Here is a 21,918-nt window from a genome sequence, read left to right as displayed (position 1 = left end):
GTGAGGAGGGTGTTTGGATATGGATACCCAGCAGGATTAAAAACAAAACCTGTCAAAGGGCGGAGGAGCTCCTTGTGAGCCAACGGCCATCCATATCTAGTGCCCAACTGTGTCTGCGGACGTCCTCCTGCAGTTGGGTCACTTCTTATTAGGAGGTTGGTGGCAGGATTTGCACTCCGGCCACCGTAAAACACTTCATTCCGCAAAACGCAAAAACGCAAAAAAATCTGAAAACCCACTCCGTGGGAGTACCTCCTGTGCAGCTTCCCTTCGCAGGGCAGCTCACCGGATGACAGGATTGGGGCAAAGCCTTCGGGACCCCCAATCTTTGATAGGAGGGAAACCACGGGGTAACATCCCTGGGTCAGATTGCGGGAGAGTGTCGGAGTGGTGCTGAGGTGTCGTCCACCAGACGGCGGTCTCCTTGGGTTAACCTGAGGCGGTCCCTTCGGGTGGGTGCCTGGAATGCCCTATCCCTAAGAGAGGATGATCACCTGTCTCTGTTATCATCTGAGCTCAAGTGTTTGGACATCGGGATTGCAGCTCTCTCTGAGGTTCGGAGACCGGATTGCGGCGAGATAATGGTGGGTGGTTACACCTACTATTGGTCTGGTCGCTCTGATGGTTACCATACCCAAGGAGTTGCTGTAGCTGTGTCCAATAAGCTGACCCCAATGATAATTGAGGTAACACCGGTCAACGAGCGTATTATGAGATTAAGGATTCGTCACTCCTTCGGTGTCATTTCCCTGGTCTCTGTTTATGCTCCGACTGAGGCGAGTGATCTCACCGTGAAGGATGCATTCTACGCCACACTCGAGTCTGTGGTTGATCAGTGCCCCAGACGAGATACACTTCTAGTCTTGGGGGATTTCAATGCATCGACTGGAACTGATAGGGACGGTTATGAGGTGTGTGTTGGTCCCCATGGGTCAGGAACTATGAACCAGAATGGCACTAAGTTCCTTGACTTTGCAAGAAGTCATGGACTTAGGGTGGCTGGTTCATGGTTTCAGCGCCCACAAGCTCATCGCTGGACTTGGTATTCCAACGCTGGCGGTGTGGCAAAGGAGATTGACCATGTCCTCATTGACGGTCGTTGGAGGATGATCCAGAACTGCAGGGTCCACCGGAGTGCTCAGTTCCTCAATACTGACCTCAGGCTTGTTGTAGCAACTCTAAAGCTGCACCTTAAATCCTGGAGAATGGTACCATCCCAGCCGAGGCTGGATGTTGCCAAGCTCAGGGATGAGAGAGTAGCTGAGGAGTTTGCGAACAGGCTGAGTGGACACTTGGGGGGTCTGGGTGCTTTGGGGGGTCCTGAAGAGTTGTGGAGCGCCTTCAAGACCACCGTCCTTGATGTTGCCGGTGGATGCCTTGGAGCTCACCGCAGGGCAAAGAAGAATTTTGTCTCTCAAGGGACACTGGATACCATTGACCAGAGTCGCAGGGCCAGGCTGAATGGCAGAGCTGAGCTGTTCAGGGAGCTGAGGCGTAAAACTGTACGTGCACTGAGGGTGGACAAGGAGGCCTATGTGCGAGGAATCTGTGAGGGGTAGAGCATCACCTGTGGACAGGTGATTCTCGTCCCGCTTACAGGGGAATTCGCGCATTACGTTCATCCAAGCCCATCCCTCGGAGCACTACAGTTCGAGCAGAGAGTGGTAGGCTCTTGACAGAGGAGTCTGAAGTGAAGGCCCGCTGGGCCGGTTACTTTGAGCGGTTGTACCAGGCTGATCCCCCAACTGTCGAGTTGGACGTCAAGGGTGTTACAATCCCTGTTGCTGACCCTCGAATCAACTGTGGTCCACCTACGCTTGTGGAAACACGGGCTGCGGTGAACCAGTTGAAACGGGGCAAAGCTCCAGGGATCTGTGGCATCCATGCCGAACTTCTCAAGGCTGGTGGAAATGCTGCACTCGTGTCGTTGCATGCAGTTTTGTGCTCTGCCTGGAACACAGGCATCATCCCAACTGACTGGAAGAGGGGCCTTGTTGTCCCTCTCTGGAAAGGGAAGGGTGATCGCCAAGACTGCAACAACTACCGAGGGGTGACGCTGCTCTCAGTGCCGGGCAAGGTCTTTGCTCGGATAATTCTCGATAGGGTTCGCCACCATCTGCTTGAGCACCAGCGTCCAGAGCAGTCAGGCTTTACACCAAAGAGGTCAACGATTGACCGTATGCTTGCACTTCGTGTCCTCACCGAACGCAGACGAGAGTTTCGGCAGGGGCTGCTTGCAGCCTATGTTGATCTCTGTAAAGCGTTCGATTCAGTGAATCGGGATGTCCTCTGGAGGATTCTTGGTCTTCGTGGGGTGCCACCAAAACTGATCGATCTGATGTCTGAACTCTACTCTGGTACTGAGAGTGCTGTGAAGTGTGGTGGTACCATCTCTGACTTATTTCCAGTTGTTACTGGAGTTCGTCAGGGGTGTGTACTGGCCCCCACACTTTTCAGCACTTGTATGGACTGGATTCTAGGGAGGATGTCGGAGAGATCAAGTTGCGGTGCGTCATTTGGGAATGTCAAGATCTCGGACCTTGACTTTACAGATGATGCAGTCATCTTTGCGGAGACTTTAGACATCCTCTTGGGGGCCCTCGAGGTGCTGAATGAGGAGTCGGAGCCGTTGGGATTACGGGTTTCTTGGGTCAAAACTAAGATCCAGGCTTTCGGTGACATCTTGGATGCTGCTGTCCTGTCTGTGTCTGTTTGTGGTGAGGATGTTGAGGTCGTGGAGAGATTCACTTACCTTGGCAGTGATATTCATGTCTCTGCTGGCTGCGAGTCAGAGGTCAATAGATGTCTGGGTCGGGCCTGGGGAGTCATGGATTCACTGGATCATGGGGTGTGGCGCTGCCGGTACCTGTGCGGGAGGACGAAAGTCCGAGTCTTCAGGTCCTTGGTACTTCCAGTCTTGCTCTATGGGTGCGAGACTTGGACTCTGACCAAGGATCTGAGACGGAGACTTAATTCCTTTGGTACCAGGTCTCTTCGGAGAATCCTTGGCTATTGCTGGTCGGATTTTGTGTCCAACGAGCGGTTGCTGAGAGAGACTCGGATGAGATTTGTTACCTGCATAGTCCGTGAGCGTCAGTTGCGGCTGTATGGACATGTGGCTCGTTTTCCTGACTCTGATCCTGCTCACCAGATTCTCTCAGCGAGGGAGTCTCATGAGTGGAGGAGGCCAGTGGGTCGACCACATGCCTCATGGTTGCAACGGGTTGACCATCATCTCAAGGAGATGGGGATGGGCCTGGCATCTGCCTGGGGGATGGCCAGACGGAGGCCCCTGGAGTACCGGCAGAAAGTGGACGCAGCGACGTGCTGTTCTGGCACATGTTCCCATACCTGACCTGAACCAAGCCTCATTATCGACGTACATCTATTCCTGAAAGTGCAAGCGTACATGTGTGCGTGTGTCACACTTCCTTCAAAAGCTCGTAATCAATTGACTTGGAACAAAAATTTGTGTCCGAATAATCATGAGGGTGTCCGTTGTGAAAAGCCCGCATTCCCACGATTGAAGGATAAGCGGGAGCGGGAGCTTCATGCAGCAGTTCTGGCCGTAACGTTTTTAGCTTATGTGGAATTGGAATTCCAGATAAGGGATCGTCATCGTGCACCGTCAGTCTGTCTCCCATTTCGACTTCTCCGGCAAAACCGGCTGAAATTTGGCGGCAAGGTTCCACTCCTGTCTGGTAACGGGGATTGCCAAGCTCGTTCCGGTCACATGACTTTAAGTCGATCAAAATGGGTCATGTAAATTCCTTCAAAAATCCTCTTCTCCAAATCCCTCAGTCAGATTGCTACCAAATTTGGGTTACATTAGGTCGAGGGTAGGGATGTTAAATTGCGGAGGTCATGCCGATCACGTGACCGGAAGTATGTCAAAATGGCCAACGTAGTCAATTATCGGGGAAATCAGTAAATTTCTTCAAAAATCTTCTTCCCCAGCCCCACAAGTCAGAATGCTATCAAATTTGGGTTACAACATTAGGCCAGGGCCCAGATAAGCTACAGGTCCAGTGGTCCTTTGAAAAAAAAAATTCTACAACAGCAGGAACCTTTTTTAAAGGACACGGAAGGAGCACACAATATTATATATAGAAATATTTCTTGAAAGAATAAAAAAAAAAATATTACATATTTATAAAATGTACAACTACATATTTAGCAGCAACTACTACATATTTATAAAATGTACTTTTTGTGTGTACGTTTCATTTCATTTTACATCCTTACTGGGATTCACAGATAGACATGCAATATGTTTGTGAAGGAAAACATGTCTTTTGATGAAACACATCAGCGAAGTGACGCGAACGCACGCCAAACATCATTCAAAATATTTCTACTTCCAGAAATTCTCCCTGATAAATTTGGAGCCGTTAGTGCTACGGTAAACTAATCAGGGATCGCAGACCCCCCCACCAGGACTTACTTAGTGTGGCGTTTATAGTATGTACTCGCATTCTCATTGTACATACTTTATAAAGGTACTCGGGTAAAAAAAAAAAAAAAAAAGATAACATGCAATTCTGACTACCAAGCAGATGGCTTTTGCGGCCAATAGAAGCACATATGTGGACAGACAGACAGACAAACAAACAAACGGACTCCTCTGACGAGGGTAATAAGATTGTTGCAGCAGTCTTCCGATCTCTTGACAAGGATGTGCATTTGCAGAAATCTCTCTTCTCCTCCTCTCCTCCCACCCCAACTGCATTTTTTAAAGCAACTATTGCTTGGCACATCAACTTAAGCGTCATGGAAGTTTAAACTCCAACACGAACCTCAATGCAAAACGAAACTCCAAAGCGAAATTAGTGTGAAGGTTTTGACGTAGACAATAATGCGATTTAAAGTGTCTTCTTCATTTGCTGTATTAGAGTGTCTTCAGAACAAGTTGAATTGGCTAATGTCCCCATTTTTCTCTCCTTCATTAACAGATAAGTCTACTTGGAGTACAAGAAGAAGCGAGATCAACTATGGTAGTCAGCAAAACTGCCAGTCAGAACAATCAAGGTGGTAATTCCCGGTAGCCTTTTTGTTTTCCCGTAGGTAGTCTTCTTGTTTTTACTAAACAGGAGATTGGTCTTCGTACAAATATTCATATTTCCCCGGCGCTCTGATCGCATAATCTCGTAGCACATTGGTGAAGACTTCTCCGAACCAGATTCGCCACGCGGGCTGTTCGCGAGCTCAAGCGGAGATTCCTCAATTCAAGATTCGCCATGCGACTCGCATGAAAGCCCAATCGGGGAGAGGGGAGTGCCGCATCGCTTCAGGCTTTCCACCCATTCACCTTCACAGCCCACAAATTATTTGAGTAGTCCGCCAGAGACACGGAGACCTGCCTACCCCTCCCTGTAAACCCTCCGCTGCATACCTGCACCTCTCCCTCCCCACCAAGTAATCACAGCACCATACTTGGGTGAGTACCCCTGTAACTTCTTTTAATTGTCCATTTGTGCGTTTAATTTGTGTTCTTTATCGGTTTGTTCAATATTTGTCCCCAATATGTAGTTAAGTGAGGTTCAAGTTATGTTAGGGTGACCGAACATGTGGCCTGGAAACTCAACCTCCGCCCCACAACCATTACAACACTATGTATATGGGAATATCTGGTCTGCTTAACATCATTTTACTCAATGTTGCACTTTCTAGGAATGCATTCATCACGTTGTGGAAACTTGCTGTAGTGAGTATTAAATGAACAATTATATAATTTCAGAAAATATCACGCTAATTTTTTTCCCCCATTTATGCAATTCAATGTCTCAAACCGTCGATCAGTCGAGGCCTGAACTTTTAGGGTAAAAGTATGGACTTATAAACCCAAAAATACGGTACTTTGCAAAGCTCACGTGATCCTGTGCTATTTGTGGAAGGGGGGCAGTGGGGGGGGGGGTGAAGAGTTAATTATTCATCAATTATCTCATAATGAATATCAGCAAAAGTGTTTCTGACCCCTGGTAGCAACAACCACGTTCAGGTGTGTAGGCAGCTCCCATCATCCTTACCCTCATATATGTCTCTTCTCCCTCTGTTTCACTTTCAAATCACCCCCATTGTCATTTGACACCATAATCCTCACTATAATTCAGGAACCGGTGTGTGTGCGTGTGCGTATGCATGTGCTACTCCTACAGTTCTGGGAAGATTACATCCATACTTGCTACATCGGATCAGCATGACCCGAATTAATGTATAGCGGTGTTTTATCTTTGCAATTGGTCTTGGGGGGGGGGGGGGGGGACACAAATTCTATATATAAATGTGCATCGTGTAGCGCCACCTCAAGGTGGGGGAGGGTATTACAAGTCCCCAACATTTACAGTGCAGTATTCCTGTCCCCACGTTTTACAGTGCAGTGAGGTGTTTTGAATTATAAGTAGAAGGTATGCTTTTGCTTCATGCACATAACCCAAGGGGGTTTATGGCCGACACAGACCCGTCAGTTGCCTAAACACCACCCAAATAAAGGTTTGCGTCAAAAAACGTTGCATGCTTGGAACATCACCCGAAGGGCGGGTACTCTGAGAGTGAACTTCAACATGTCACATCCATGTGAGTTAGCTGCGAACCCTCACACATGCTCTGGTGAGATGATGCATCAGCACTCGTGGGGTGGGAGATTGCACCATGGAGAGGAGAAGCCTGGCTATACAAGGCAGCGGCACGCACGCACGCACGCACACACACACACACGAAGGTCCGACAAGACATGCCAAACACATGGAGAAGGGTCTGCAAGGCGAAAAGGGGTCTAAAGTGCGAGTCTGCTGCAAAGCACCACGCAGTCAATGCGCAGCCAGTGGCGTGCCTCCAGACACTCACCACAGGGAAGACCTTACACACGCCTACCACCGTCAACTCTTCTGTTCGTCCTGTGTCCCTGTCCACATAAGAATGGACTAAGAATAGCTGTTCAAACGGTTCCAGTCTCGGTTCAGTGTGACAAACATGTTTCTCTAACAATTATATTCTTCTTCACTTTGTGTCCCCCATTCCCATCGTTACACCTGCTGCTTTTCCAAGTACGTTTCTGTGCATTTTGAGCATTCTCCAGCGTAATCAAATTCCCGGTAAAAATGTACGCACAAGCTGAAACCATTAGGCAGCTAAATTAATTCAATACTGCCGCACCGCATCATAAAACAGTCATGTGTGCGGCACGCATCCGCCTGGAATCTCGGCAGTTCGTCCCTGGTGATCTCGACTACTACATGTTTTTTTCTTGGTTTTTTTTTTTAAAACAGGCTCCAAGGTTCATGGAGGATCTGTGACAAATTATGCAAACATGCAGACAGATGCAAGATAACACCAGACCTGACTTCCACACAAAACAGCTGCTGAGATTGGCAGAGGTGACGTCACTTCACAGAGGATTCTAGGAACCAGCAACGTCATCTCCATGACATCGCTTTCCTCTCTGCACTCAGCGGTTCAACCAAGGAGGAATTTCCTCCTGCCCAAGGATACAGCACATACCATTTTTTAAGTCTTTGGTAAGACTTCGCCGGAGTTCGAGCCACCGACCTCCCAGACTCGGACGGAGCACACACTGCATCCATTATGCAATGGAACTTCAGATCATAATGAAGTGACAGATGCTGGAATCATCAGCATTAAAGTTGCATACGAGGTAAGGACACCAAAAATGTTTTCAAAAAAAGAACCCAATTAACTTCACATGACCACAAAAATGTCACAAGAATTGTGTAGAAACTCGTTTAAGCTATAGTTCTTCCAAACAAGCTACAATTTGTGGTGTAAACTTGCTGGGATTGGCTTCACTCCTTCGATCTGAATACTTAATGACCACCACATTTCGTTCAAATCGGTCAACTTTTTGAGATATCTTGCTCACAAGCAAACAGACAAGCCAAATACTAATAAACAAACAGGGGTGAAAACATAACCTCCGTCCACATTTGGTGGTGGAGGTAAATCAGTTGAACAGGGTGGTGTCGAGGAAGTGCACATACATCTGAACAGTCTGGCCTGAACTTGATTCCCTTCCCGACTATAAACTGTCAGAATGACGTTCCGCTGGGAGGGCGCTGCATCGTAATGTGTGCTGTCCCTCAGATGGACATTATGCCGTGTCTCGCCTGCTGACACTAGATGGTGGATGTTAAAGAGCCCACACTGTCTTTTATGCAGAGTAGGCGAGTTATCACAAGGACCCTGAACAAATTACAAATTTTTGCCCAAATCACCTGCAGTCGAACGTAAAAGCTGGCCAGCGGGGTTGCAAAAGACTTGACAAACAAACACTTTCAGCACCATGAGATGGAAATATCTGTGGCAGCGGCAGTAGCAGTCTACAACAATAACTATTCCGTCTTACTACCTTAACCAGGTGGACGGAGGTTATGTTTTTACCCCTGTCTGTTTGCCTGTGAGCAGGATATCTCAAAAAGTTATGGACAGATTTGGATGAAATTTGGTGGACAGGTTGTGTGTGTGTGTGTGTGACGAGGACAACTCGATTCGATTTTGGTGAAGATCCAAATATGGATATTAGAATTTAATTTTTATTTTTAATGATTGTTCACCATTGAAATATGGGGCAACAAATGATATTTCAAAAAGGTGTGGACAAGCTATGACAAAACTAGGTGGACGAGTTGGTTAGGTGAAAAGAACAAGCAAATCATGTCTTGGTTCAGGTCCGGAATCAGATCCGGCCTATCAATGGGATACAAAACGTCAACTGTTCAGCCTGGTGGGGGTACGTGCTCGACCGAGTGCCATTCGCGGTCCATCCCGGGTTCTTCTATTCAGGTGGCACAATAATGTACTCAACATTGACGATAAAAGTCTACACTTTGGAGTTGCAATTATAAATAGCACAACATTAATTTCATATTCTTTATATCAGAGAACAGTTTAGTACGAACAGTGGCAAAGCCTTGTTGTCTGAAGAGCGGAGCAACAAAATAAAATCGAACAATACAGGGTGTTTCAAAAGAGACGGTGCAGTAGAAAGTCAACACCTCTCATGCACATACATACAAGATATAGTCTTTCAGAGACGAGTTTGTATCGTCAGCTGATGTATATCTCACTTGAGCGAGTCAATGAGACCTGCAAGTAAACAAGCTTGCATTTAAATTTCAAGATTTACGAACACAAGAACCGGAAGTATTTTTTTCGTTCAGCGTCACCATTACTTTTGAAACACCCTGGATTTAAAGATGGCGAGTTGAAAAGCATGCGAGAGCATGTACCGTGATCTTGTGCCAACCAGGGTCCTTCCACATGGTATTGCCATGGATAACATGGCCAGTCGAGTTGTCATTGTTCACTGTAACTTCGAAATTCTTGCCTTGGTTACGATTTCGCCTGTTTCTGGAGTAAGGCAAGCTGACGAGGACACACAAAAAACAAACAAACAAAAAAAAAATATCAATTCCCCCCCCCACCCCTCCACCACCACCACCACCACAATGTTCTCAATTGGTTCAACAGCATTTGATATTGCAGCAGAGAGAAAACAAGATCAGCAATGGCCTCCACCTGATGAACAATACAAAACGAAAGCTTCAATAGTTGGTAGCAAATAGATTTGATGGTCCACACAACATGAAAAAAAGATGGACAAATCAAAGTACTAGCGGAACCCCACTATTCGCTATTCACGGTCCCTACGTATTTGCGGGTCATAAAGTGTGACCTGCAGCTACATTCACACTTCACGTAGTCGTGGCTTTTATTTAATTTCTTTAACACTTCAGGAACGGTCTCCTATGTCGAACGGGGAAATTGGAAAATCAGCCAACATCAGAGCATTACATTAAAAAAGGTGCAAAAACAGATGCCCTTAACTACAGCCCGATTAGCTGAGTGCGTTTCCAATCATCAGCAAGGTCATGGAATCGATCAACGCAATTGACAAAATCATTCCTTTTCTCCAACAGCCTCATCTCAGATGATCAGTTTGGATTCAGACTTGGTCAATCCACCTTGGACATGCTGCTTCTTCTCTCCCGACAATGGTGGAGGCCCTCAATGTCGGACATGGGATCAGGGCCGTCTCTGGACACATCTCAAGCTTTTTAGTGGGGGCAGATAACAGCAATTTTTTGAGAGGAATCGTGCAAATGATGATACAAGCATCAAATTTGGCACATTTGTTCTCCAGGGGATCCTAATCAAATCTGCCTGATTGGCCATTTGAAAATCCAAGTTTTTCAAAATTTGGATTTTCAAATGGCCAATCGGGCAGATTTGATCAGAAAACGCCAAATCTGGTGCTTGTATCATAATTTGCACGATTTTTCTACTATCTACTACACTATTTGATACAGTCTGGCATCCAGCCTTACTCTCCAACCTATCTGCCGTTCCAAGACCAACTTCACTCTTGGATTACTGACTTCCTCCCCTCTCGTAGACAACATGTGGCTCTCAATGGAACCCTTTCATCTCCTGTCCCTATCAAGGCTGGAGTATCCCAGGGAAGTGTTCTGTGTCCTAAATTATTCCTAATCTTCAACAATGATCTCACTGACTCTCTGGAAAATCCTATTATCTCTTTGCTGACGACTCCACTCTCTGCCGTGACATCTCTCATCCCTCTGACAGACGGGCAGCAGCCTCCTCCTTCTCCTCAGACCTTGACAAAAAAAAATCACAAACTGGTCAAGCACAATTTTGCTTATGCATCCATGTTGTCCACCCTTTGCATTCTCCCTTACCCCTAATCGTTACTCGCATCCCTCGTTTGTCCGTCTCCATCTACTTTATCCTTCTGTCCCGCCGTTGGTGTTTCCCTTCTTATGCTGCGTCATGATTTGTACGACATAATAACTCTTCCACAAGTCTAGAGCATGTAAAATAATAATAATAATAATAATAATAATAATAATAATAATAATAATAATAATAATAAAATAATTAAAAAAAAACATTGCCCCGACATTCGTGGCATTTTTCAGGAACATATTTCCTGCGAATAGTGAGGGGTCTGATAGTAAACATTTACAGCAAGCAACGCAGGTGCACTCGGAGGCTTACGCTCTCAAACAAATGCAGGAAAGCAAGCTGGACTACAAGGAAAGTTAAAACGTTGCACGAATGACTGATCCTTACAATCGCTGTTGCTGCCGTTGAACACCATCTTCACGCATATCCACGTCACTGTCAACATCCTCAAGCCCACGGGGGTTTCTTGCCGCATGGCCCCGAGACCGCCTCCCACGTGACCATTTCTGGGAACCCCCTCCTCCTCCTCCTCCGCCACCTCGTCCACCACCACCACCACCACCACCCCCATGGCCTCTTCGATTTCGTTGACCTCCCATGGTTCCTCCACCTGCCCTCCTGCTGTCATTGTCCCATGATGATCCTTCTTCACTGTAAAGCGTCGCCCTGAAAGGTCCACGTCCTTTTCTCCGCCGGTTGACAGGAGGGCCACCAACACGGTCGTCGTGCTCTGCAGCACAACAGCGAAGCAATGGTTTGAATGTTTAGTATTTTTCGTTAATGTAACCACTGCAAACAGTCCCCAAACAAAACAGTCAACACAATAGAATGATCCTGAGCTAAATCAAACAAACACCATCAAAGCATAGCCAGGGTGATGACCTGAATGATTGTGAGCAATTTATCGCTTTTGAACAAAGCAGCCAGAGACTAGAAGAGCGCTCGGTAGAGCGCATACCTCCGCCACGCAATGCCTGATCCACGAGAACATATCGGGTCCACTAAATTTTTGAAATATCATGCTATATATTGTTTTTGGCCCCATCTCCCCAATGGTGAAGAAAAACTTAAAAAAATTAAACATTTCTCGTATCCCGATTCGGATTCAGATGTTCACGAAAATTGAATCAAATCTTCCTCGTCACACACCCAATCTGTCCACCAAGTTTCATCCGAATCCGTCCACAACTTTTTGAGATATCGTGCTATATATCGGTTTAGCACCATCGCTCAATGGTGAAGAATCACTTTTTAAATTCTCGTATCTGGATTCAGATCCAGATCTTCACAAAAATCTAATCACTTTGTCTTTGTCAGACACCCAACCTGCCCACCAAATTTCATCCAAAACCATCCACAACCTTTGGAGATAACCTGCCCACAGACAACAGACAGACGTGAAAACATAACCTCCTTACACCTTCAGTGGCATAGGTAAGAAGTGAATATTATATACAAACTACCAAGACAAATTTTGAAGGGGTGGGGGGGCAGGTTGGATACAAAATCTCAGCTCACGGAAGGGCAAGGCATCACATTGACAGCGAGGAAATAGGATATGTGGACACAAGCTAACAAATAGGAGGGGAAAGATGCAAGGAAAGGAGGAAGGAAACCATAGCAACCTGAAAATAGCTACATTGGGACGTGTAAATGATAGTAGATCAAAAGAGAACGGCACTCCGAGTCAAAAGGTCGACCGATCTGCCTCCACCCACATTATTACATCATTACACATACTCGTACCAGGTTCGATTTAAACCTCTTCAGCCGTTCTCAAGCATCACATTTTTTTTTACCTGACATGACCTCTGACCTTTGAATTATTGATGCCAAAATCTAAATAGTTCATCTTTGCATCATAATACTATACTTACACCAAATTTGGTCAAAATCCCATCACTGGTTCACAAGTCACGCAGTAAAAGAATCTTTACCTAACGACCTCTGACCTTTGACCTCTTGAACCCATAAGCGAATCAGTTTATCTTTACATCATCATACATACTTGTACCAAGTTTGACTTGGATTACTTAAGGCATTCTTGTTATCTCGGGAACGATAACCTTATAACGGACGCACAGACGGACAACCCAAAACATAATGCCTCTGGCGACTTCATCGCCGGAGTTATAGAAACGAGTGGAGGTGAGCAGCGAGTTTGGATTTCGGGAGTTGCACAAGAAAGGGGTTGCTGGGAGAATGCCTGCTACATGCAAGCACCCGGAGGAACTAAATGGCTGAGGAAGCAAGACCTGAGGATAGATGGTAGAAAACAACAGAGGTCACCAACCTTTCAGCGATAAGAGAGCAGAGGGACTTTTGTGGGAAAGGAAAATGATGTTGAGAGCTTTGGCTTCGACAGCATCCAGGAGCGCCAGGTCTGATGTGGGAGTTTGAGCCCATGAGCGAGAGCAGTCTTCCATTGAGCTATGGGCAAAGGCCTTGTAGGCTGTCGGCGTTCACGTTTTCCAACAAAGGATTTGATAAGGCAGAGGGTGCCTAGTCTCCGCACCGGTTTTAAAGACCAGCTTTGACACGTGATTTCCCAGGAGAGGGTAAAAGTGATGGTGAAGCACAACCGTTCAGACTGAACCTCTTGCATTGGTTGATTGTGGAAATAACCATTTAGGTTTGTTTGTCAATCCTCGTTGAGACCAGGCCAGAAAGCGAGATTTGCATGTAATGAAAGGCAATTCACGATATTGTGTACCTATAAAGTGTTTCTGTTAACGTCTGCGTGTAATTTGACGTATCTCCTCCGAAACTGCCGGACGGATTGTCGCCACTTTCGGCACGCGGGTGCTCTGTGGTCTAATGAACAGCATGGGCTATGTGAGATCGCGTCAGACGGAGAGGTTTGGGAATTTTTGGCGATTTTCTAACTTTTACATTCGTTTGCATGGCGACGTGTGATGTCACCGCTGAGAGGCGTAATTCCGTCATGACATCAGTCATTCGATGACGTCATTACATCTGTCGTCGACAGACCGTCACCGCCGAGAGGCGTAATGCCGCTCCGAGAAAACAGCGTCTGCAATGTAAAACCCTCTTCTGCACATGCTGACTACCTCAGAAGGTGAATTTGACACAAAAAATGTAACAAGAAACATTGTATTTAAAGTAAAGATTTATTTTTTTAAAATATTATTTCTGTTAACGTCTGCGCGTATTTTGACGTTTCTCCTCCGAAACCGTCGGCAGGAATGCGCTCATTTCCCATATACTGGGGGTTTCTTAATGTGACGAAGACGATGGACTGAATTTCTAAGCTGGAATTGGATGACAACGTGGATTCAACAAGATTTTCAACCCATCGACGGCCACATTTATACCCGGTCGGTCGCCATCGCTACCTGTGTTGTGTCTTGCGTGTGTGATCTTCAAATTAAAGCGTCCAAGCGGTGTTCGATCGTCGGATGTGCGCCAAAAAGTGCCGTTCATTGAAATTTGCATTCTGATTCTCGGTCACCCTCCACTGCTCCTGTTCAGTCTAGGGCTCGGCCTATATCATGTTAAACTCAGACGCCAACCTTCCAGTCACACTGCAGAGGATGCAATTTCCAGTCAGACTCGCATTCTCGATGACCATAAACAAATCCCAGGGCCAAACATTTGACAAACTCAGAATATACCTCCCAGCCCCTGTGTATATGTTGCATTTTCACGTGCAAGAGGTTACTCCTATATATCTATCAAAGTGGACAATAATTCCTCACAAGGACTATTCAGCAACAAGACACTCACCCAAAATATCATCAACAGGGAGGTCCTTTAGAAAACTAAGGACAGGTAACCATAGTGCATCACATCCCTAATGACACCCTCCCCAGCTTCCCATAACATCAACTATTATGCCTCATCCACCTTTTGCCACCCATTCAACTCCGTGCGGAGCATGGGTATATGCTAGTTACTATATAATACGCAATGGAAGATGTACAGAATAAAGGTGGATTTTCAGAAGAGGTGGATAACAGTGGAAATAATAATTTTAAAAAAAAAAAAGAGGGAGGGGGGGGACTGCAAATTGTCAACGTGATCGATAATGTCAGGTGGGGAAAACAAATAATTACAGGAAGGGAGGAGTTTAAAAAAATAATTTATTTAAATCATGCCCAGGAGTTAAAATAATAAGATGGAGGAGCTTAAAGTGAAAGCAAAGAGCGCAGAGCAAGATAGAGCTGCAATAAGCGAGTCATAAAATAAGGAGGGAAATTTAAGGATAGGCAGAGAAGGCGACAAGATGTCTCTGGGTGTGAAGGTAAAAATAAGATATGGAGCGTCACAATCTGGATAAAAGACTATTTTGTATCGAGAGAATGAGACGATGTTGAGGAGAGAATGAATGTAGAAGATTATGTGTAGAGAGATTAGGGATGCTGAGAATAGTTAAGGTACTTAAGACCCTGTCACACCTTGACGTTTAAGCCAGCGTATGGCAAGGTATCAAAATGTATGTAAAACGCTGGCGTACGTTGAACTATTGATGTTTTTTTTGTTTTTTTTAAGTTTTGGGAGCATAATAACGTGTTGGACGTATGCATAACGTATGAGTAACGTACACAGAACGTTTCAATCACATATAGATAACTTATACCAACAAATGCTGAGCGTGTTGTCGGCGTTCACAACCAATGCCCAACGATAGTCTAACTTATGCATAGCGCGCGGCAGCGTATCCCCGACGATCACGTGGCGTAGGCTATTCATACGCTGCGGCTCAACGATTCAAATCATAACCGCACGAGACATCGAAGTGTGAAGCCGCTGTCACACCTTCACGTTTTAGCCAGCGTATGCCGACGTATGAAAAATTTGCCGAACCAAGCTAGCACACATCGAATACGTTATGGGTAACTTTTGTTTTACCTTAAGAGCACACTGGCTACGTCGTAGTACGCTGGCAGACATCGTAGTACACTGGCATACGTCGTCATACGCCGAGTACGTCGAGAAATTTTCAGCATGTTGAAAATTTCTCGACATACTCGGCGTATGACATACGTTCCGCTTACGCTGGCACAAGTTGTAGGCACGTTACGCGATCGTTGACACACGTCGACACGTTACTTGTACGGTACTCATAAGTCGAAACATGTCAATGTAATGGTTAGCGTCAGTGTTCCAGACTCCCTGTTTTTTTTTTTTTTTTTTCTTCTTCGGTATGACGGTGATGTTGACACTTCGATTTCTAGTGTGGTTATGATTTAAATCGTTGAGCCGCAGCCTATTAATTATATTATATCATAACCGTACTAGAAATCGAAGTGTCAACATCACCGTCATAACAAAGAAGAAAAAAAAAAAACAAAAAAAAAAACAACGGAGTCTGAAACACTGACGCTAAACATTACCTTGACGTGTTTCGACTTATGAGTAACTTACAAGTAACGTGCGTCGTGTGTCAACGATCACGTAACGTGCCTACAACTTATGGCCAAGCGTATGCGGAACGTGTGAGTCGTACGCTGGCATATGTCAAAAAATTCAAGCATGGAAAATTTGTCTAACACCTCAGCGTACTACGACGTATGCCAGCGTACAAAGACGTATGCCAGCGTACTACGAAAAAAAAGCCAGCGTACTACGACGTATGCCAGCGTGCTCTTAACGTATACAAACTTACCCATAACGTATTCGACGCGTGCCAGCGTTTTAGCCAAATTTTGCATACGTCAGGCATACGCTGGCTAAATCGTCAAGGTGTGACAGGGCCTTTATGGGATGTTTCATTGTGGTTCTGGTGTGAGGAAAGAACAGGACAGAAGGGTTTATGAATAATTTGGCAAAGCATGTGGTAAAGGAAGAGTATCGATTATGAGGGATTGAAAATTGCTGGGGAAACATTGGATCCAGGAACTGGGAAAGGGAAGAGCAGATTGAAAGACTGGATGAATGCAGTTTGTACATCATCCCATGAGGGGGAAGAAGTGGGGGAGGTACACTTGGACAAGTGAGAAAAACAAGCGTGCGCTAAGATTCTGGAAGGAGTAAGATTTTGGGATCATGGTGTTAAGTTTTTAGATTTCAGGGAAGGGAAACTTTTAGGGTACGAGGAGAGAGGTGGATGCTCGAGGTTGGGACACCTAATAGGAAGACATTTAGAATCAGATAAATGGGCAACAATCAAGGAGCAAGCACAGAGAAGGTAAATTCCAATGAGGTGGAAAGCGAGAAGAAGAAAAAGACGAAGAAGGAAGGGTAAGTACTATTAATGAACCAGGGAGAAGCACTCACAACATACAAAACGAGAAATGCACTTGGTAGAGCGCATACCTCCGCCACGCAATGCCTGATCCACGAGAACATATCCAGCCCAATACATTGTTGGGGTTATCGTGCTATATATCGTTTTTGGCCCGATCGCTCAATGGTGAAGAATTACTTTAAAATTCAAATAATTCTCATATCCGGATTTGGATCTTCACCAAAATCTAATCAGTTCGGCCTTGTCACACACCAAACCTGTCCACTAAATTTAATACGGATCCGTCCACAACCAAACAGACAGACAAATGAAAAATCGCTCATCGAGTGACAACTTTGCAAACCAGCACGAAGTAGAATGGCACTCGGTAGAGCGCATACCACTGCCAGGTGGAACAGTTCATGTTTTGCATCCCACTGATGGGCTGGATCCAAACCAAAATCCAAATCCGCTGTTTTATTTATCTCATCACCACCCAGTTCAATAGTTTATCTCATCATCACACAGTTCAATAGTTTATCTCAACATCGCCCAGTTCAATAGTTTATCTCATCATCACACAGTTCAATAGTTTATCTCAACATCACACAGTTCAATAGTTTATCTCATCATCGCCCAGTTCAATAGTTTATCTCATCATCGCCCAGTTCAATAGTTTATCTCATCATCACACAGTTCAATAGTTTATCTCATCATCGCCCAGTTCAATAGTTTATCTCATCATCGCCCAGTTCAATAGTTTATCTCATCATCACACAGTTCAATAGTTTATCTCATCATCGCCCAGTTCAATAGTTTATCTCATCATCGCCCAGTTCAATAGTTTATCTCATCATCGCCCAGTTCAATAGTTTTTCTCATCATCGCCCAGTTCAATAGTTTATCTCATCATCGCCCAGTTCAATAGTTTATCTCATCATCGCCCAGTTCAATAGTTTATCTCATCATCGCCCAGTTCAATAGTTTTTCTCATCATCGCCCAGTTCAATAGTTTATCTCATCATCACACAGTTCAATAGTTTATCTCATCATCGCCCAGTTCAATAGTTTATCTCATCATCGCCCAGTTCAATAGTTTTTCTCATCATCGCCCAGTTCAATAGTTTATCTCATCATCGCCCAGTTCAATAGTTTATCTCATCATCGCCCAGTTCAATAGTTTTTCTCATCATCGCCCAGTTCAATAGTTTATCTCATCATCGCCCAGTTCAATAGTTTTTCTCATCATCGCCCAGTTCAATAGTTTATCTCATCATCGCCCAGTTCAATAGTTTATCTCATCATCACACAGTTCAATAGTTTTTCTCATCATCGCCCAGTTCAATAGTTTATCTCATCATCGCCCAGTTCAATAGTTTATCTCATCATCACACAGTTCAATAGTTTATCTCATCATCACACAGTTCAATAGTTTATCTCATCATCGCCCAGTTCAATAGTTTATCTCATCATCACACAGTTCAATAGTTTATCTCATCATCACACAGTTCAATAGTTTATCTCATCATCACACAGTTCAATAGTTTATCTCATCATCACCCATCACCTATCCAACTCATCCACCTTGTTTTGTCACAACTCATCCACAACTTTTTGAGATATAGTGATATATTTAGTTTTTGGCCCTATCAATTTTAGAAATTAGGCCTGTGTTGACATTTTGACCTTAAAATTAATTGGTCGTTGAATTCAGCGACATGACATGAAAATGCTCTTCAAATTTCAACTCAATCGGATGAAAATTGAGGATTTTAGAAAATTTGGCCTAAATTGGCCGATTGGCTTATGTAAACCTTTTGGTCTATGTTTACCTCAAAATTAGTCGGTGGTTGAATTTGGTGACCTGATATGCAATTGCTCTTCAAATATCAAGTCAATCGGATGAAAATTAAGGATTTTCAAAATTCGGCCAAGGTTGACCTGTTGGTTGATGTTGACCTCAAAAGTAACAGGTTTTTGAGTTCACTGCCCTCGTATGCAAATCCTGTTCAAATTCCAAACCAATCAGATGAAATTTGAGGTTGTTAGAAAATTTGTCTTAAATTGGCCCATTGGCTGATGTAGACCTTTTCGGTCGACCAAATTTTACGAAACTTCATTGCGGGACCATCACAGGGTCGGTGACATTAATCTGAAAATTACAGAATGATCGGTTGAGCGATTTGAGCTGGAGGTGAGCAGACAGACAAACAAAGACACAAACGCAAACAAACGAGGCGATCAACATACTTGTCAAAAAAAAAAAAAATTGCCAAGTAACAAACAAAACAGACAGAAATAAGTGAAAACAACCTCCTTAACCTTCGGTGGCAGAGGTAAATTAGAGTTCATGGAACAACACCCTACCACATGCAGTCTTGAGAAACAATGACATGGGTGGGGTCAACGAGCGACAAATATGATTGGTCGTGATGACGTAAAATTGTGTAATATTTTATCCAACCACTGCTTAACGGAAGGGTTTCAAAAATGCCAAAAAAGGCGATTTGTGCTTTTAAGTATCTATCTACAATTCCAGCAATCTCTGTGTGTGTGTCTGTCTGTCTGTCTGTCTGTCTGCGACCGCCGTTTCTCGACGACCGCCGGTCTGATCTGATTGAAACTTGCCAGGAATATTGCTGGGGACCCGCGGATGTGCCTTTTCGAGGTTTGATATCAATCGGACGAGCGGTTCCCAAGTTACGGCCATTTATCTGTCGACCAATGACAAGACACGGTGCTATGACATCACTAATGACGTCACAATTAATGCTTATTTATTCATTTTTTCCCCCATGAATGACGTCACAATTCTTCTTCTTCGTTTGGTATGACGTCACAATCGACGCTGGGGACCTGAGTATGTGCCTTTTCAAGGTTTAATATTAATCGGACAAGCGGTTCCCAAGTTATGGCCATTTATTTACCAAACCAATGACAGGACACGGTGCTATGACATCAGGAATGACATCACAATTAATGTTTAATTATTTATTTGTTTTTTGTGAATACATTTACAGAGAGAGGGGAGAGAGAGGAGGGGGGGAAGAGGGAGGGGATAGGAGGGCGAGAGAGAGAGGGGGCGTCACAATTCAAGAGAGGGGAGAGAGGAGGGGGCGAGAGAGGGGCGGGTGAGAGTGGGGGTGAGAGAGAGGAGCGAGAGGAGGGGGGAGAGAGTGGAGGGGTGATACTAGGGGGGAGACTTGGGAAACTTGTTTCCCAAGTTATGGGCATTTATGATACGGTTGGTCCGATCTAATTGAAAAAATGCCCCAATCCAGTCGTCGTTTACGAGAGCGAAGGAAGGAAGCTGCACATACTGGCACGCCTCACCCACGAGAGAGGGTACTGGCACAAGTGAGGGGGAGAGAGAGGGGGGGGGTGAAAAAATGCCCCAATCCAGTCGTCGTTTACGAGAGTGAAGGAAGGAAGCTGCACATACTGGCACGCCTCACCCACGAGAGAGGGTACTGGCACAAGTGAGGGGGAGAGAGGGGGGTGAAAAAATGCCCCAATCCAGTCGTCGTTGACGCACCTATGGGCCCGCACTAGTATAATTGAATTGAAATAAAAATAAAGATTTTATCGTTGTGGAAAAAAAATTCGGAAGTTGATCGCTGTTGAAGCAGCGTCTTTTACATCACCCTATTTAACAGCCTGGTTTTGGCTTAGCGGTTAGGGTAGTGGTTTGGAATCCTAGGGTCCTGAGTTCGAGACCCGTTGGCCACTGAATTAACACCAGGGCGTTGACAGCCTGTCATCCTTCCGAGGTCGGCAAAATGAGCACCAGTACACTGGTAATTGGGGCACTGCATCAGCGGCACAGCAACGCCCCGAACCAATGATGCAGCCAAAAAGGCAGCACACGATGGGAACCCTGTTTAACACATTACATTAGTTCTTCGTACCTGTTGTGTCTTTTATGGTCATAAAAACAACGTTTCTTGTTTGGAATGATTTTCAACTTTGGCTCCCAAGACAGACAGTTTAAAAATATAACAAGAAAAAAAAAAAAATGAAACGCACCCACAAGTGGTTCGGCTTGGCATTGTGAATATGAAATTGGTAAAGCCTTGAGACAAATGAAACCCGTTATAAATACTCTTTAGAATTACCCTGAGAACCCTGCAGAATTAAACACGGTGGGTTATACAGACTCTAGTTCTTCATTTTTGACAGACACATGGAGGGAAGGACATCGCCAAATATCGAAGCTGCTTCACCACTTAAAAATTCTCTCATTCCTCTCTGCAAGTCAATCAGGTGAAAGTCACTGCGTCGCTGCGTCGCTGCGTGATAAAGACGAATTCAGAACCAAAGTACGATTAAAATGCAGGTGTGATTTCCAAATGATGTTCAAAAATTAAATCCAGTGGTTCCTCGATTATAAGCAGACGTTTGTTGACAGACAGACAGACAGTGAACCAATTTCTTAATCCCGCTTTTTGGTTCGTGCCTGCAGGGTAAAAACAGGAAGAGAGAAGGTCAAGACAGATGTGCACCCATTGAATGAAAGATCGAACAGGAAGATTATCAAGTGATGAAAGTGAGATGGCAGGATCATAAAAATGTTTTTTTTTCTTCAGAAATTTCAGAACAGTCCAAAGGAATGATCAGAAACTGAGAGAATCTATCGAGAAGTTTTGGAAGGACTCAAGGTGGTGGTTGTATGGGCTGCCGGGGTAGCTCTCATTTCTTGAAGCGTGACTGTGTCGCTGATGCAGTGCCCCTCTGCCAGTACACACACTGGAGCTGGTACTCATTTCGCCGACCTCGGAAGGATAACAGGTTGAGTCAACCCCCTCGTGTATTAATTCAGCGGCCGACGGGGTTTGAACTCAGGACCCTAGGATCACAAGCCGCCACCCTAACCACTGAGCCAACACCAGGCTTCAGACTCGAGGTAAGAGCGGAAAAAAGAAACAAACAAACAGCGAGGAAATCAAACAATAGATAATATGCATCCGAGTGTATTGAGCAAAGTGGCGCAAGAGACAAGCGAGACGTTA

General features: G+C 45.0%; 1 protein-coding gene across 3 annotated transcripts in view; it reads right to left on the bottom strand.

Moving 5' to 3' along the window:
* Positions 1–21,918, bottom strand: part of NXF1 (nuclear RNA export factor 1) — a 99,420-nt gene that overhangs the window by 74,239 nt on the left and 3,263 nt on the right. For 2 of the 3 annotated variants that reach the window (XM_085856114.1, XM_085856113.1), the window contains exons 2-3: positions 11,107–11,449; positions 9,243–9,378 (exon numbers count right to left, since the gene is read on the bottom strand). The exons of the other annotated variant lie outside the window; for it this stretch is intronic. In XM_085856114.1, the coding sequence (XP_085712240.1) occupies positions 9,243–9,378; positions 11,107–11,449 (479 nt within the window). The remainder of the gene's footprint in view (positions 1–9,242; positions 9,379–11,106; positions 11,450–21,918) is intronic. 3 annotated transcript variants of the gene reach the window in all.

Source organism: Eptatretus burgeri, chromosome 15 (assembly GCF_056783735.1).
Source record: "Eptatretus burgeri isolate ZD-2024b chromosome 15, Ebu_testis_v1, whole genome shotgun sequence".
Classification (NCBI taxonomy): domain Eukaryota; kingdom Metazoa; phylum Chordata; class Myxini; order Myxiniformes; family Myxinidae; genus Eptatretus; species Eptatretus burgeri.
This window is presented reverse-complemented; position numbering and strand designations above follow the sequence as displayed.